Genomic DNA, 19431 nt, shown 5'->3' with positions numbered 1-19431 from the left:
CTATAATTTAAATTTGTATAAGAACAAAATCTGCCATGTTCTTTTTTGATTGCTCCATGAGCCTTAGTTCATGTACTGATAATGAGCCAACATAAAGAACATCTTAAGAATCACGACTATTAATTAGACCTTTTAAAGTTTTGACTTTACTAGGCTTTCTATCTTGCAAAAATAGTAAGATTATGTTTTCCTTAAAGGGAATCCTTCTCATCAGCCCATATGGGCAGGTGTAAGGTATGTCTGTGCTTGCAAATGGTGTTGACTGAAACATTTCTGTTCTCTTACTTTCTATCAACCTCATTCAGGAATTCAACAGGAATACCCATCATCTTTACTTACACATTCACAAGACAAAAACACAATGTGGATAGCAATTCCTTTTGATAAATTAGCTAGTTAAGGCCTTCTTTCTGCATAACACATTTTACCAGTACTTCCAAGGTTCATGCAGCTGAGTCAGATGTTCAGTGTGATTTTCACATCAGACCTCAAAAATGTCATTAAAGAATTGTGACTAATCCTCATATAACCTGCTTATACATGTTAGATTAGCACGGTAACCAAATATTCTATTGAATTCAGACATACAAATCTAAAAGCCTGATGTGTCAACTTTTGTGAGTTCTTTTTTGAATAACGATTGGTTTCTGGAAGAAGGTATCAAGATCTCCTGATGCTTTATGGTTAGCTGTCATAAACTGGGATTTTTCCAGAAGAGAAGCTGTATAATTTGAAATTTTGTAGATTAGGAAAAGCTTTGTGAACAGGGCCAAATTGTGACATCATCATGCAGTGCCCAAATAAAAACTGAGATAAAACATCTGGCAGTAGGTGAAAACTGCACATTTGCTTCTCATGTTAATGTTGAAGTTAGGCACACTTTGTGCTTTGCTTGCAATACATTATTTGTCTCAATTAAAATATTTAACTGAACACTCATTTTCCATCTTAAGTGTCCATGTTTTTAGGCTGTGTAGCTTCTTTGGAATATTTTACTGAACAAAAGTCTACTGCTTGTTCGTATTTTGTGGGGGCATGTAAAGGTTAAAGCTGCAACTTGAGAGATGCCCTTTTTTGGTAATATTGGAAATGGCTATAAATATCTGTCAAGGAAGTGGTTGAATACACAGGTTGTTAAATTCTCATCATAAATGATTACTGTCCAAAAAATCACTGGCATTCATTGCAATTATTTTATGGCCAACTGCTATCAATGGATTAAATAATTTGCCAGGTAGACTGAACATCTACTTGTCATCAATTCCAATTTACTAACATTGTCTTTTGAATTAGTTAGTATTAAGATAGATAAGCTCATTTATTTACAAGTAGACATCTGGATAAAGTACTACACTTTGTGGGAATAAAAATGAAGTGGAGCTACACCAATGTTTTATGCAGACATCATAAAATATTTTTCATCTAGATTAGCCATAAATCAACAGTTTTAACAAAAGAAATGGAGACAAACATACAAAAACATCCCTTTAAAACATTTAGCAATCACACAGAAATTTAAAGTGCTACAGTCACTTTTAACAAAATGATGTTCTCTGGAAATTGAACATTCTGTTCAGAGTGATGTTGCTATTAGTGGTCTCAGATTATTTAAAATCGTTACTGTCTACTCTTTGAAGTTGCTTCATACAAATTATGCAAATAGAATGGATACATTTAAGAGACAGCTAGCTAAGTGCATGAGAGAGAAAGGAACAGAAGCAGATGTTGATAAGAGATGACGTTAGATGGAGGAGGCTCACATATTGCATTAATACTAGCACTGGCCTCTTGCACCAAATGAACACAGACTGTGGGCTGTAAAATCCTTTATAATTCATTGAATTGGAATCATGTAAGAAATTTTAAAAAGCGCCGTGTTAAAATTGTTGGATAATTGGAATTGTTTGAGCAAAAACAATTCTGAATTAACGAGATGTGAATTGTATAACAATTGTATAACTTAACTAGTTTGTTCAGCTTTTGAAGTATCGCATGCAATTCTGGTCTCCCTGTTATAGGAAGGATGTTGTGAAACTAGAAAGGGTTCAGAAAAGATTTACAAGAATATTGTCAGGGCTGGTGGGTTTGAGCTGTAGCGGGAGACAGAATATGCTGGGGTTGTTATCCCTGGAGTGTCGGAGGCTGAGATGTGACCTTACAGAGGTTTATAAAATCATGAGGGGCAATGGATAGGATAAATAGGCAAGGTCTTTTCCCTGTGGTGGAGAATCCAAAACTAGAGGGCATAGGTTTAAGGTGTGAGGGGAAAGATTTAAAAGGGACTTAAGGGGCAAAGCAGAGGGTGGTGCATGTATAGAATGAGCTGCCACAGAAAGTGGTGGAAGCTGATACGATTACAACATTTAAAAGTCACCTCGATGGATATACGAATAGGAAGGGTTGAGAGGGATGTGGGCCAAATGCTGGCAAATGGGACTAGATTAATTTAGGATATCTGGTCAGCATGGGCGAGTTGGACCGAAGTGTCTGTTTCCGTGCTGTACTTCTCTATGGCCCCCTCCATGCTGTGTGTAGCTCTTTGACTTGATATGAGAACAGCCCTACTTTTTCTGCTTCTGAAAGCAATGACCGATGAGACAGCTGCTGGAGACCAGCAAGATGAAGCCATCAATCTCCTTCCAAAAGTGGACCCATGTAAGGCAGAGATGAGGTGAAACAGCTTCTCTCAGTTGTTGGTGTTTGGAATTCTCTTCATCAGTGAGCAGTGGACACTAGGTTACTCAATATATTTAAGGCACAGTCAGACAGATTTTTGATTGAAAAGTCAGTCAACATTTCTGAGGGAGGCGGGGTGCAGACAGGCAAGTGGAGTTGAAATCATAATCAGATTACCATGTTGTCTGCTCTAACACTGAGTTCAACAATATCAGACTGTAACCTCTGCCCCTAATATTTACTTTACAGCTTTTGGCTTTAGTGCCTTGTTTTTCTATTTTCTTTGCTTTTGGATAGTGCCTGTTTATCATTCTGCTATTCAAATCTCCTCTGGACATGTTTTTTCTTTTCATTTGTCCCCATATAGCTCCCTTTGCACTATCATCCCTTTTGCCTTTTAATTCCTTTATCCATTCACCTAATCACGGACCTTCCACTTTGTTGCAAGGGATTTGGAGTACAGGAGTACAAAAGTCTTACTGCAACTGTGCAAGGGCTGGTGAGACCACATCTGGAGTATTCAGAATAGTTTTGGTCCCCTTATTTAAGGAAAGATGTCACTTCGTTACAGGCAGATTAGAGAAGGTTTATTTGAATGATCCCTGGTATGGAGCGATTGTCTTCTGAGCAAGGGTGGAACAGGCTGGGATTCTATTCATTGGAATTTAGAAGAATGAAAGGTGATTGAAACAAATAGGATTCTTAAGAGTCGAAGACCAGAAGACAAGGTAAAAACCGAAAGAACTGTGGATGCTGTAAATCAGCAACAAAAAGGAAGGATCACTGGACCTGAAGCGTTAACTCTGTTTTTTTCCTGCACAGATGCTGCCAGACCTGCTGAGCTTTTCCAGCAACTTTGTTTCTGTACCAGAAGACAAGACTTCAGAATAAAGGGACACCAATTTAAAACTGAAACAAGGAGGAATTTCTTCCTTCAGACAGTTACAAGCCTTTGGAATTCCTTGCCACAAACAACTGTGGGGGCAGAGTACTTGTGAATATTTAAGGCTGAGATTGATAGATTCTTGATTAGTAGGACAATCAAGGACTATAGGGAAAACACAGGAAAGTGGATATGAGGAATGGGGGATCAGCCATGATCCTACTGAATGGTGGAACAGGCTCAAAGGGCCAAATAGTTCACTGCTATTCCTATTTCTTATGGTCTTATTCCTATAACACCTCTTCATATTATACCTGAAACCTAACTTGCAGCTTGAAATGTAGGAAAATTCCATGCATTATAATCATGAAATAATTTCCATTAAAAGATGTATTTAAATTATACCATGAAGTTGCAATCTTTGAAAGTTTTGGAAAGTAAATTAAATTCAATAAGAAAAAATTGCTGATTTAACATTGTACAGTAAACAGATCTTCAGTTTCAACATTAAAGGATTTGGGATAGATTTTGGTCTGGGCTCCTTTTAGCATCTCACATCTAACATGCACAAATTGAGAGGAGGTTGCTCTACAGGCCTTACCAAATGTAATAATGTGAAAGCTTGTGGGTGAATACCAAATGTTTTATTGAACATGGCCATGGAGAGAAATCAGTCAGAGAAGACAGTCTCTGAAACTATGCAGAACTGGACACTGGTTTCCTGTAATCTGACAGTGACATAGCTTTCTTCACAAATGCTCAGCAACTATCCTGAAGGTTAAAGGCATTATTCCTTGTTCTCAACATCACCCCAAAGTTCTTTTACAGTACCCCTTTTGACCATGAGCATTTAACAACAAACCAGTTATGAAACAGCAATACCTAGAAATGAATTTACAGGTTGTATTGGAGATCCATTTTGAGGTATACAGGACAAGTTGGGATGAATTTCATGTACACAAGGGAGATTGAAGGACATTCTGAAGACAATAGCAGAGGCGAGGGTACAAAAACACCTCCATTACTTCCAAGCTTGGAATTTCTCATTTTATATCACTTTGACTCTAATATGGAGTTTCTTCTTAGCATGAACCATGCTCTGTTTCTTCACACATATTCTATTTGTGGATTTTCAGAGAGCTCATTTCTTCCCAAACCCCAAAGGTGCCTTTGATTTTCTGTAATGCTTTCCCGAACTGTGGCTGATTATTTTCCTATGTATTCTGCCCTGGGCATTCTCCCATACTGTTTCAGCTTCTGTGTGGGCTTTCCTTTGCTGTGCTTCCAAAAAAGTGTCATATCAGACTCAAAATGTTAACTTTGTTGCTCTGTCCATGGGTGCTGCCAGATCTGCTGAGTTTCTCCAGCACTTTCTATTTTTATTTTGTTCTCTTTCCAAGTTTGTTCTCATGCGTCCTAGAATTCCATGTTTGAATCCCTCCAATTAGGTTTCCGACTCTGCCACAGTACCAAGCTGGCAGTTAGCCAGGATGCAAATGGAAAGGCAAACAATCCCCTTCTCATCTTTCTCGATCTATCTTTAACTTTTAACACAGTTAATTACACCATTCTCCTCCAAATCTTTCTACCGTCATCCAGCTCAGTGCGACTGCACATACACTATTCTATTCTTACCTATCTAACTGGAGCAAAAGAATGATCATTAATAGTTTTCTTCCCAGTCCCACACAGTTACCCTAGTGCTTCCCGAGGTCCTATTTAAAACCCCTCAGATTTAGGGTGACACGGTGGCTCAGTGGTTAGCACTGCTATCTCACAGCACTAGGGACCCAGGTTCGCTTCTAGATTTGGGCAACTGTCTTTGTGGGGTTTGCACGTCTCCCTGTGTCTGCTTAGGTTTCCTCCTGGTGCTCTGGTTTCCTCCCACAGTCCAAAGATATGTAAGTTAGGTGGATTGGCCACGCTAATTTTTCCTGTAGTGTCCAGGTTAAGTGGATGATCCATGGTAAATGCAGGGCAACATACTTAGGGATGGGCGGTGGTCTGGATGGAACAGTCTTCAGAGGGTCGGTGCAGATTCGATGTGCTGAATGGCATCTTTCTGTAATGCAGGAATTCTATGATTCTCATCCACGTGCTGTGCCTTGGCAACATGATTCAAAATTAACAGTTTCCATATGTATGCTGATGATACCCAGTTCTGTGTCACCACCACCTCACTTGACCTGACCACTGTCAGTATATTGTTAAGACTGCTTATCTGACATCTTGTGCTGGATGAGTAGAAATTTCTCCAATTAAATACTGGAAAGAGTGAAGACATTGTCTTTGGTTCCCACTCAAAACTCCATTCTCTAGTTACCAACTCTGGCAGTTATCCAAGGATGAAACAGTTTGTTTACAATCTCAATGTCACATTTGACAAGGGATGTGATTTCAATCACTATCTGTGCCATCACTGAGGCCAAATGCTTTTAGCTTTGTAATACTGCCTGACATTGCCACCACTTCAGTTTACCCACTGCTGAAACTTTCATCCATACTCTAGCTACCTCCAGAGCTGGCTGCTCTAATGCACATCTGGTCCGCTTCCAGTTCTTACCCTCCGTGAACTGGGTGACATTAAATACTCTGCTTCCATAACGCTCCAGTTCCCCCAACACCCTGGTGCTCATTGATAGAGCAGTGTCCCGGCTAAGCAATACCTTCATTTTAAAATTCTCCTTCTCTGTTTTAAAGTAATTGCAAAGCTTCTCTCCTCCCCACATCACCCCCTTCACTCCTAATACCCTCTAGACATCTGTGTTCCTTTAACTGCTGCCTCTCCATCATCACCATTTTAATTACTCTACCATTGGCAGCCATGCCTTCATCTACTAGAGCCCTTAGCTCTGGAATTCTCTCCCTGAAGGGTTCTGCCTCTATATCTCACTTTCTATCTTTAAGACACTCCTTAAAATTGACAAGGTTTTTTGGCCACCTTCCCTAAAATTTCATTATGAGAACCAGTGTCTAATTTTGTTATATCATATCTCTATAGCACTTTTGTTAGTTTTATTATATTGAAGGCACTATTTAAACATAAGCTATTGCTCTTGTGGCAGTGATCACACACCCCATGTATAGTGATGGAATGGAACCCCTGTCTTCTTCACATGAACTAAAATATCGATACTTAATTGTTAAAGGGCGTGAAGAAAAGTTTAAAAATAAATGTGAATTGCTGCAGTGTTTAATGGTATATGTTTACTTTGTGTGTACTGTCTATTTCATTGTGAATAGGAATATTATTAAAAGGTCTTATTTAAAGCTTGTGGGTTAATTCTGTGACCCCTGGAATTCAGTAAATGAAAATGCGCTCTAGGGGAGTGTTGGTTGAAGATTAGGTTGCAAAATGGGAAAAGTCACCAGCTGGGATGCATTCTAGATTGGAGGGAAGTAAGGGTGGAAATTATGTGGCCAATTTGTCTAATGCTCCTTTGTAATGCCGGTAACAAGGTGAGCCAGGAGGACGTCATAGAATATGAGTTCCCTGATCGTGGCTGTTAATCTAGTCCAATCATGAAGCCTTGGCCGGCAGATAAATCCAGGAGTGTTGGACATCCTGTCACTCTGAGAGCTGGCTCTGTGGGAGCTGGATCAGTGCCTAGAACTTTCCACGTGTAACTAAAAGGTGACTTGGTGATAGGCTACTGACCTCAGTGGAACTACTTCATCTTTATCTATGGGAGTGGTTCAAAAGGGCTAGTGGATTGGAAATATTAAATGCTATTCAGAAACAAGGACAGAGGGATAAATTTGGCAACTACAGCCAGCCTGACATTGGTAGTGGATAAACTTTTAAAGACAATAATCCTTGCCAAAATTAATTGTCACCTGAAAAGGTATGGTCTAAATTCTAAAAATTAGAATGGATTTGTTAAAGGCAAATCATTTATGAAGAAGTTGACTGAGTTCTTTACGGAAGTAATGGTAAGAGTTTATGAGGATAGTGTTGTTATTAAAATATTCAAAATATATTTTATAAAGCACCAAAAAAAATTAACTTATGACTACAGGTAAAGCCTGTGGAAGCAAAGGATGGGTGGCAGTGTGGATAGAAAATTGGCTAAAGACAAAAAGGAAGCAGTTAGTTTCTTGGAGTTCACAAGGACTGATGTTAGGACCATTGAACTCGTTCTCGTTTTAACTGTTCCCACATCACATGGGATCATCCTGATAACAATTTATCACTTTTCACCATCTCCAGTCAAATCTCTGTATAATTTGGTCATTGTTTTTGTGGTCAAATGCCCTTCCTGCTTTCTCACCCTCCTTATTTCTCTGGGCTGGGGACTGGCACCAATACATACTGGCTAACCTGCAACGTTGGCTGGGTGCTTCTGCAGTCAACATGTTCTAGACTTGTTACTGCCGGAGCCACAGACAGATCTCCCGTATTAAGACAACTGCTCTAATTAATATGTACAAATAATCTGAACTTGAGAGTACAATGCATAATATCAAAGTTTGCAGATGCCTCAAAACCAAGAAGTGTAATAATTAATGAGGAGGATACGAACAGACTTCAGGAGGATGCATACAAAGTGACGAAAATGACAGTCAATCGACAGTTGGTATTAACATTGAGAAAGGAGTGAGAAGTGATACATTTGCTAGGAAAAACAAGGAGGCAATACAACTGAATAGTGTGATTTTAGAGGCAGTGCAGGAACAGAGAGTCCTGATATTGTTTTTTATTTCCAGCATTCACTGTTCTTTGGTTTTCTGTTAAGGAGGTATATATGATTCTTAGCTTTCTTAGGAGAGGCAAAAAGAGAACATTGTGCTAATAGTTCAGCTGGATTATTGTGTTTAATTCTACACATCACATTTTAAGAGGGATATCAAGGCCTGACGAGAGTGCAGAAGGGATTCACGAGAATGGTTCCCAAAATGAGGGACTTCAGTTGTATAGATAAACTGGAGAAGCAAGAGCTGTTCTTATAGCCGATGGTTAAGATGATGGTGTTTAGCCACCAGGAAGAATTTTGATTCACGAAATGGGAGAAACTATTTCCGTGGAGGAAAGATAGACAATTGGAGGACATAGTTGACAAAAGACCTGAAGTGAGATAGAAGTGTTCTAGACAGGAAGCTGTTATTGAATACACTTGTGTGCATGCTGGTGAAAACAGATTTAATAATAATTTTACAAGATGAAGTTGAATAAATGCTTGAAGGGTAAAAAGAAAGAACTATGTGGAAGGAATAGAGGACTGGAAATAACTGACAGCTCTATGAAAAACAGGATTAAGAGGCTGAATGGCCTCTTTCTATGATGCATCATTCTATACATAGATTAATTGGTTCAATTCTCTGACTCATACTCCATTCAGATGAGACTCTTGGCTGGGAGTGATTGACCTTATCAGTGGCTTTCATATTTCAGAAAGGTACAATACAGGGTAAAAATTATTGTCACTGTGATATCAATTTTGTTTCAGTTTCAATTGCAGTCTTGCTTTTATTACTGCAGAGAGGCAAATTATACCATTATTCTCTTTCTTCATAAATGTTCTGTTTTGGATTATTCATCATTTTTGATGTAAAATGTTCTGAATTAAAGTTCCTTAAAAGAAACTACTTTTGCATATTTCAAAAGTCTGTCAAATTTATCGCTCACTTAAAAAAATCTTAATTCATGATTAAGGAGAAAATACAGAATTTGCACTGCTAACTTCAAACTCCTTTACATTAGTTTTTGATATTTAACATTCATAGCATACTTTGTTTTATGAAGGAGAAATTCACATATCCTGTGCCAAAGGTTAAAACAGCATCATATATCAACATTGCAGATGACAACTTCTTCAGTGAATAACCTCTAAGGGGAAAAGAGCTGAAAGCATAATCCATTCCTTATTTGGAAACTGGTTGGATAAATGATTGTGACTTACCACAGTCTGAAGTGGGACTAAGAGTGGACATTGCCTTCTTTGATGTTTTCTCAGCAGCTTTGGGAGTCTTTGGGGCAGCTGCATCTGAAAAAGAATAATTTTAAAACAACTTGATTAATAAATGTTTATCTTCTGTTGCAGGTCAGATAATTATATAGGAATTGTAAAACTATATCTTTTTAAAGATATCAAAAACCTTTCTGTACAAAATCCATCCAATGCTGCTTAATCATCCACGGTTTTAGTTTTAACTGGGTCTTTGGTGAATACTAAGTTTTTATAACGCTAAGAAATTCCTTAGTTCTCTGTGTTAATTTAACTTATACAAAAACCTGTCCGGTTGCACATTGTTAACATCAGACTTGAAAATTTTTTAGGCTCCTTTATTTTAACTGTTTGAGATTATTTTCATTTTGCTTTGTGCTATTAGACGTTTGTTTATCTGAGAGAAACTCTGCCCTAATCTTGTGTTAATAAGTTGTTTTGCCACAGATTGGTGGAAGGAATTCTGTTTTTAATTTTGCAGTTTAATGACAGGAAGAAAAGACAAACAGCATTGCATGCAGAGGAATGTTTTCCATTGTGAGTTCTCATGCTGCTGAATGTACTTACCAGCCACAGTAACTGAGCAAGAACATTCCATTTTCCCTGCAGAATTCTCAGCTATGCATTTGTAAAGGCCTTCATCTTCAGGCAGGACTTCCTCAATTGCAAGTGTATAAACTGATCCTGACATAAATAAAAGCTTTTGAGAGTTCACAATCCATATGGAAGTTTCAAATATACTTAACTCTTTACACACAACTTTTAAGAACCAATATTCATCAACTTCAACTTAATAAAAGTATGTTATAAACTTTTCTTAAATCCTTATTATTCAAAAGTCGCATAATACAAATAATAATTGGTTTAAGGAGTATTTTGACATTTGTAATACTGATGCGCAGTTACATCAAAAATCATTGCTGAACAATAAATATATATGTAGTCTTCAGGGTTCTAAAAAACTGAATGGAGATGAAAGTTTCCTTAGTTCAACAAGTAAATGAAATGTTATTGATAAATTTTACTGAACAATTTTTCATGTTAAGTATAATGTATTGTCAATATTTAGTAAGACTTAAGGTTTAAATTAAATCACCATTCATCCTTGGAAGTCAGTTACCTTCTTGTGATATATTAATGAACTTGGATGACTTGATGGCCTTTCCATTTATAGTCCAGGTGACTACTGGAGCTGGTTCAGCAGCAACTCGACACTGCAACAATAAACGTTCACCATCTACTACCTGAGTATCTTTTAATGTTTCCTTAAAAACAGGTGCATTTCCTGTGATTTCAGATTTCTGATCAATTATACCACCATCGATACATGAACATCCATTTTTACAATCACCATTATCATTTAAGTCCACTTTTACAGATTGAAGGTTTTCCGAATCATTATTTGCCTCTTTTCCAGTAGAATCTTGTTTCTCTGAGCTTACAGCACTCCTGATGTCAGACTGCACTTGCTTTGGTGTGATATTTTCTTGCGATATTTTAGGAGTGTTCTTTTTACCAAGTACTGCCCGAAAATCCACCTGCTGGGGACCTGAAATCTTTTTCTCTTCTTCAAATGAATTAGTTGTTTTGACATGTCTGGAAAGCGAATCTCGGAAGTTCATTTGTTCTGCTGATTGTTCCTTCAGTACTTCCTCAGAAAAGCTTTTGGTGATCACTTTCTTCCCCAGCACGCAACGGAAGTCTTTCTGCTCAGCCTCTTGCTGTTTGAGCTGCTCTGCTGACTGTTCTTTTGTTTCAACTTTTCTCCTAAGCACCCCACGGAATGTTTTCTCTTCCACTGTGCTTCCTCTTGTTTCGGCTATGTTCTTCTTGGCACTGTCTGGTTTAACAAAATTCTCTATGCCATCACCACTACCCTCCTTCTCTTCAAGGGCACTGGTGTTCCACTGCTCCTTACTGTTACCAGCAACAAAGGGAGAGAATTAACAAGAGGTTAATTTGTAAGCTAGCGAACAGCCCCAGGCTGAAGAATGTTTATAAAAGGGAAAGGCTTATTACAAGAACACAATCTATTACTGTACTGCATCACTGATGACTTCAGTGACCATGTATGGGCATGAGAAAAAGTGAAACAGACTCTGCTTGGACCATGTATTATGGCACAGCTGTATGATGTAAACAATTTGTTTGGTCACTTCTGGGGATTAATTTTGAATCTTTTCCAGATAAAACTGGCTGACCCTCGTACAGTCATGCAAAAATAGAACTCTCCCAAGTAATGTGGGAAACATACTTACTCTTCCTTGGCTTCGTCTCTGGAAAGGGAGCATTCTTTGACCAGTAGAGACACGTGGCAGCTACACTTGCCAACTGGGTTTCTGTTATTTGTGAAAGAAAAACAGATTGGGGGTGTAGGGGTTAAATTAAGTAATGCATAGATAGTTTAAAAACTAAATTGGCAATTATGAATAACTATATTAGTAAATGCGTTTGAAATGTAGCAAATGCTAGCAATTAAAAAAAACATATTGTTTATACATTTTGGTTATAAATACTTGCTATCTGTCCATCACAATCTGGGCAACATCCGTGCAAGAGGCTCACATACGGCTAGTGAACTGTTTATCAAAGCATAACAAATCTACTACAATTAGCTGGGTCAGATTGTAGGATGAGATACAATCAAGCTGCTAATTCTTCCACTGCAAAAGAAATGAACACTTTGTACTTATTAATGCACTGTCCAAAAGATTTGAGGATCGAGGTTGTAAGTAACAAAGCAAAGACTATTAACAACCTTCAGGAACTGATCAACTCTGCCTCAAATTTCCTACAAAACCACAGTGAGTGTTAGAATAGCATAGTCAAGGAGCGCCAGCTGGTGAAGGACGAGTCCAAAACCAGTCTTTACTCGAATAGATTTATTCGCAGAAAGCAACAGTACTGGTAAATATCTCCTAACTCAACTTCTGAGTTTCGAAGGGCTAAATTTTACTAAAAATTGGCCAGGAGTCAGGTTAGGGAAGTTTCCTGTAGGACTTCACTCTGTGATCTCTTGTGGGCTTTTTCGTATATGGATTTCAGTAAAGCGTTTGATAAGGTTCCCCATGGTAGGCTATTGCAGAAAATATGGAGGCATGGGATTGAGGGTGATTTAGCGGTTTGGATCAGAAATTGGCTAGCTGTAAGAAGACAGAGGGTGGTGGTTGATGGGAAATGTTCATCCTGGAGTTCAGCTACTAGTGGTGTACCTCAAGGATCTGTTTTGGGGCCACTGCTGTTTGTCATTTTTATAAATGACCTGGATGAGGGCGTAGAAGGATGGGTTAGTAAATTTGCGGATGACACCAAAGTTGGTGGAGTTGTGGATAGTGCGGAAGGATGTTGCAGGTTACAGAGGGACATAGATAAGCTGCAGAGCTGGGCTGAGAGGTGGCAGATGGAGTTTAATGCGGAAAAGTGTGAGGTGATTCACTTTGGAAGGAGTAACAGGAATACAGAGTACTGGCTAATGGTAAGAATCTTGGTAGTGTGGATGAGCAGAAAGATCTCGGTGTCCATGTGCATAGATCCCTGAAAGTTGCCACCCAGGTTGATAGCGTTGTTAAGAAGGCGTACGGTGTGTTAGGTTTTATTGGTAGAGGGATTGAGTTTCGGAGCCATGTGGTCATGTTGCAGCTGTACAAAACTCTGGTGCGGCCGCACTTGGAGAATTGCGTACAGTTCTGGTCACCGCATTATAGGAAGGATGTGGAAGCATTGGAAAGGGTGCAGAGGAGATTTACCAGGATGTTGCCTGGTATGGAGGGAAGGTCTTATGAGGAAAGGCTGAGGGACTTGCGGCTGTTTTCGTTAGAGAGAAGAAGGTTAAGAGGTGACTTGATAGAGACATACAAGATGATCAGAGGATTAGATAGGGTGGACAGTGGGAGCCTTTTTCCTCGGATGGTGGTGGCTAGCACGAGGGGACATAGCTTTAAATTGAGGGGTGATAGATATAGGACAGATGTCAGAGGTAGGTTCTTTACTCAGAGAGTAGTAAGGGCGTGGAATGCCCTGCCTGCAAAAGTAGTAGACTCGCCAACTTTAAGGGCATTTAAATGGTCATTGGATAAACATATGGATGATAATGGAATAGTTTAGGTTAGATGGGATTCAGATTGGTTTCACAGGTCGGCGCAACATCGAGGGCCGAAGGGCCTGTACTGCGCTGTAATGTTCTATGTTCTATGTTCATGCTATTCTCAGAAGCTCATCTGACGAGTTCAGTCCCATGTTCCTATGGCACCCAGCTTGCATTATCATGCAATTGCCAGTGGCAGAACCGCTCACCACTGGCATGATCTCCCAGCACAATGTTTAAACTGCAGCTGTGCACCAGGTCAAACAGTGTCAGCCACGGGCTGTCCTGCACAGGTCCTTGTGGGAAGAATTGCCCCTGAGATGATTGAGAAAAGGAAGTTATTTCCCTCCATCACCAACAGGGACCTTGAGGTCCTGGTGGGTGGGGTAGTGAGAAAGAGGGCCATCCTCTTTCCTCAGAACCAGTAGAAGAGACCATGGCACCAGACACTGCCAGCTTGGTTTGAAGTTGCCACTGAGTCAGTGTGGTGTCCACAGTCCAGAGAAATAGTCAGCAATATAGGAAGAACCTTTCCTTTCATGCAAAGATAAGTGCCATCATCTTCTCTCTGGTAACTTATGCTCATTCTAACAATGCCTCTGCCCCTACCTCCCAACGATCATGGTCTACTACATTCACTACCGCCTGCAGCATTTTGCACCAGTCGTTCTCACCCAGTCCACTTTCTCAATATTATTCACTTTGCATTCTCCCTGCACTGCCTAACTCTCTCTCACTAGGAAACCCTCACCATCTTTTTCCCACTTGCACTAACACTTACAGTTGTGCCAGCCACTTTCAACTCACTAAATACCTCCCTTTGTCTCACCACCCACAACAGGGTGGAGAGAAATGGATTATGAGGGGCCAGATATGTGTCCCTTAACCCCGATGTGGAGAAGATGCTTGCCTTAGCAAGAGAGGATAGATCCTGCTCATGTTGTGATGCTGAGAACTCCATGTCTCAGAAACTAAATAAGATTGATTGTCAAGCATTGTGCTGCTCTCCACCACTGTGAAAGTAGCTTTAACATGCCCAAACGTCTACGCCTATTTCACAACTCATTCTCTCTTTTGTCTTCTGATGGTGTCGATGGCTTTTGCACAGTCTTCATCTTCAAGAGAATGGCCTCACAAGTCATTGCCTCTTTCTTCATCTCTGAGGAAGAAGCCTCAGAAGATGCACCAGCAAGGTTTTCACCTGCATCCTTCACCAGCTAAGATATGGACACCTCAGTGAGTACATTATCTGGATGAGCGTTGGGAGCACTTTCTGGTGAGTATGTTACTGGCACACCTCCAGGACACTGACACCAATTAAGGAGTGCTGCAGACCAGTCAATTGCTTGGCTCTGTATAGAAGATGACTCCAAGATGTTTGAAGTCTATCATTTTGCATGGTCATGGAATGACACAACACAACGGTGAAGTAGATGGGGTTTTCTGACAATGGTTTCATGGTCATCATTGCATTTTTCATTTCAGATTTTATTGAATTCTGTTCCACGATTTGCCATGGTCCGTGGAACTTTACCTGCGTCACTGATTTATTAGTCTAGTGACAATATCAGTGTGTAATGCATCCCTACTGGTGAGGGCACTGAAGGTCTGGTACAATTAACTAGGGCTGATTTGGAGAAATCCATTGGCAGTGCCATCTTAATGAAGCTAACTGTCATGGAGGAACTGGCATTTTTACCCATTATAGAGTCACACGGGCATACAGCATGAAACAGAACCTTCGGTTTAACCAGTCCATGCCGACCATAATCCCAAATTAAATCCCAAATACCACCTGCCTGCTCCTGGCCCATATCCCTCCAAACCTTTCCTATTCATATATCCATCCAAACGTCTTTTAAATGTTGTAATTGTAGCTGTATCCACCACTTCACCAGGCAGTTCATTTGGTATCTCTCCCATCTCCTGGGATTCAACACAAAGACAACCTCCTTGATCTTTAAGAAGCTCAATGCTCTCTCTAGTTCCCCTCTTGCTCTTAATGTATTTGTAGAATTTCTTCGGATTATCCTTCACCTTATCTGCCAATGCTATCTCATATCCCCTCTTTGCCTTCCTGATTTCTCTCTTAAGAATGCCCCTACAATCTTTATATTGATTAAGAGATTCAACTGAACCAAGTTGTCTATATCTAAAAAAGATACTCTTTTATTCTTGCCAAGAACCACAATATCCTTATTCATCCATTGTTCCTTCATCTTACCAGCCTTATCCCTTCACTCTAACAGGAACAAAATGCCTCCGAACTCTCGTCATCACACTCTTGAGCGCCCCCTATTTGTTGGACGTCCTTTTACCTGTGAACTGTCTACTCCAATCAACTTTTGAAAGTTCTTGCCTCATACCATTAAAATTTGGCTTACTCCAAGCAAAGACTTTAACTTTTATGGAAGGCTTATCCTTTTCCATAACCACTTTGAAACTAATAGATTTATGATCACTAGACCCAAAGTGTTCCCCCACTTTTACTTCAGTCACCTGCCCTGCCTTATTGCCCAAAAGAAGGTTTTGCTCCTTCTCCAGTAGGAGCATCCACATATTGTAAAAGAAAACTTTCTTGAGCACATTTGACAAATTCATCACCATCCAAACCTTTAACACTATGGTAGTCCCAGTCAATGTTTGGAAAATTAAAATCCTCCCTTAATACAACCTTATTATGCTTACATATATCTGACATCTCCCTACCTATTTGTTTTTCAATTTCACTCTTACTATTGGAGGGCCTATAGTACAATACCATGGAAGTGATCTTTCCTTTCTTATTTGTAATTTCTACCCATATATTTTCACTGGACAATTTTTCAGAAATATCTTCCCTAGTTACAGCAGCAATGTATTCCTTAATCAAAAATGCCACCTCCCCTCCTTTCTCACCTCCTTTTCTATCTTTACTACAGCATCTAAAACCAGGAACATGAACTGCCAGTCTTGACCATCTCTCAGCCAAGTTTTCTGTAATAGCTATGATGTCCCAATACCAAAGCACAGGAGCTGGTGGAACACAGTACCAGGTAAAAAAAAACTGAACCCAGGACATAAGCAGTTACTAAGATAGTCTAGTATGGAATGGTTCTGAAAGACAATTACTTCATCAGAGTAAGTAATAAGTAACTGTAGATCAGATATCTTTATATAAAGGTAAGGATAATTGCAAAAGAGAATAAAGTAAAGGAAAGTTAAGCTGTATTTCAGTTGCTGTAGCTCACATGATATAAAGAGCCTTGCTTTTGCCAGACTCTATACAGAATGCAGTGGGCATTCACCAGGCAATGTATGGGTAAACTGGGTGTTTAACAGTTACCAAACTGCTTCAGAGATTGACAAAAAGCTAGATCAGTGCACTGATGTATAAGATTGGCAGCAGAGCCAACACCATTCTCACTATACAGGGCACAGTATAAGAAGTTGCAAATGATCAAATAATACTTTCAATTTCTATTTCAGTTTGTGGTAAAATGATAGATTGAACAAAGTTTGAACAGTGCAACTAGGAGCCAGGAAAATCATCAATTCTTTTAAATATGTTTTCTTTTACCACCTTGCAGATATTTGCCAGGAAATCTTGAAAGAAGACACCATAAAGGACCACATTGTAGTGAAGATGCAGGATGAAGCCTATCAGAGGTTTTACAGTCGAAAGATGACGTTACATTATCAGAAACAGGGCAGATCACCAGAGATGCTTAATTTCATGAGCCAAGGATGCATAGAACTTCCCTAGTATTAGCCTGCTAACTCTGAATCAATCCATTGTTAATTGGGAGCTGCTTATGAGCTGGGAAGACTAGAGCCACAAAGTGAAGATAGTGCCACTCCTATCATTGCTCCTCACATCAGTGCCAACCCAGCCTAGCCAGCAAAGCTGAATGTCACTCATGCCATAGGATATACTATTTTTACATTGTTCCACAATACAGAAACAGGAGATATCAACCTGCAGCAAAGAAGTGTCACAACAAACCACTCCAACTCTGCAAGAAATAAATGCTAATGAGCACCAAGACTTGGGGATAGTGTTATTTCAACACTGACAAGCAGCTAATAAAATGCTATCAAAAGAGAAAAGAATATGTTTGAATCCAAAATGGATTGCGCAAAAATTCAACATTCATAAATTGCTGATCTGTGGAGGTCCAATAATCCTATACAGAGAATGACAGTGTTTTCATGCAATTCACACGATAAAGAGACAGACTGATGGACAAAATACTCAGAGTACCAAGATTACCATGAAGTAATAGCTGAGGAAACCTTCTGCTATAACTGATGAGTGATCTCATGTATGAAAAACAAACTGTTGAGAGACAAAAATAACCTTTGTTTAAGTTTGCAGAACATTATCATTAAAAAGCAAAACCTTCTTAATTATGAAGATCATATGCAGAATATGGACAATCATTCTTTTTATAAAAAGGCTTAGAAACACATGAACATAGAACAGTATAGCACAGTACAGGCCCTTCGGCCCACAATGTTGTGCCAAACTTTTACCCTAATCCTAAGGTTTATCTAACCTCTACCCCTACCTTATACTATCATCCATATGCCTATCTAGTAGCTGCTTAAATGCCCCTAATGAAGCCGACTCCACTACCCTCTCCGGCAATGCATTCCATGCCCCGACCACTCTCTGAGTAAAGAACCTACCTCTGACGACTCCCCTATATCTACCTCCACTCCACTTTAAAACTATGCCCCCTCGTAATAGCTACCTCCACCCTAGGAAAAAGTCTCTGGCTGTCCACTCTATCTATACCTCTGATCATTTTGTACACCTCAATCAAGTCACCTCTCATCCTTCGTTGTTCTAAAGAGAAAAGCCCTAGCTCTCTCAACCTTTCCTCGTAAGACCTTCCCTCCATTCCAGGCAACATCCTGGTAAATCTCCTCTGAGGAAGTAAAGCCAATTGTCATCCAGCCTGCAGGCCACAGTGCTACCCTGAAACTTCTTAAAGATCTTAATTAGTTATCAACAATGATACACTTCTGATGGAATTCTGAAAGATATCCTGTCTACAGAGGAGCTGCCACCCCACTGCACTCCTGCCTTACCTTGCGGATTTGGAGTAAAGTGTAACTATACATTTACTGTAAGAATAGCTCCTGAACATGTGCGTAAGGAGCTATGTCATAATAATATCAGACCAGATGGAACTGGATAATTAAGTTTGTAGCCTGTATCCAAAGTATATGCTCTTTTATCATCCCTTGTATGTAGTTATGTTTAATAAAGCCTGTTAATGCTCATTTATGGAAGTGTAGATTTGATCTGACAACAAGTTCCTTCAAGGAATTTTCTTGGGAAGCATGAGAACTCCCACTGACTTGTCCCTTTGAATTACTAAAAATGTACAAGATCAAACTTTTACAATAATTACCCTGACCTTGGGAGACCTTGTGCTAAAAACTGTGTGATTGAATGGAAATTCTAGGCCACTGCACTAATATAAATAAACCATAGAAAGCATTCTATCTGGATGCATCAGGGCTTGGTATGGCAACTGCTCGTTCCAGGACCTTAAGAAACTACAGAGAGCTGTGAACACAGCCTAGTCCATCATGCAAACTGGCCTTCCATCCATCGACTCCATCTATACTTCTTGCTGCCTCAGGAAAGCAGCCAAGGTAAACAAAGACCCCTCCCACCCTGGTTAAAATCTCTTCCAACCTCTGCCATTGGGCAGAAGGTACAAAAAAGCTTAAATACACGAACCAAGAGATTCAAGAAAAGCTTCTTTCCTGCTGCTATTAGACTTGTGAATGGACCTCTCACATTTTAAATTTAATGTTGATCTCGCTCTTTGTGCACCTTCTCTGCA

The 19431-nt window shown here is 39.6% G+C and overlaps 1 protein-coding gene across 1 annotated transcript in view; it reads right to left on the bottom strand.

Annotated features, from left to right (window-relative positions):
* Nucleotides 1-19431, bottom strand: part of mylka (myosin, light chain kinase a) — a 376415-nt gene that overhangs the window by 97351 nt on the left and 259633 nt on the right. Inside the window, exons 17-20 of the mRNA XM_048599211.1 lie at nt 11763-11843; nt 10625-11421; nt 10072-10188; nt 9460-9543 (exon numbers count right to left, since the gene is read on the bottom strand). Coding sequence (XP_048455168.1) covers nt 9460-9543; nt 10072-10188; nt 10625-11421; nt 11763-11843 — 1079 coding nt within the window. The remainder of the gene's footprint in view (nt 1-9459; nt 9544-10071; nt 10189-10624; nt 11422-11762; nt 11844-19431) is intronic.

Source organism: Rhincodon typus, chromosome 7 (assembly GCF_021869965.1).
Source record: "Rhincodon typus isolate 14 chromosome 7, sRhiTyp1.1, whole genome shotgun sequence".
Taxonomy (NCBI): domain Eukaryota; kingdom Metazoa; phylum Chordata; class Chondrichthyes; order Orectolobiformes; family Rhincodontidae; genus Rhincodon; species Rhincodon typus.
Note: the sequence above shows the minus strand (reverse complement) of the source record. Positions and strands in the feature narration are given on the sequence as shown.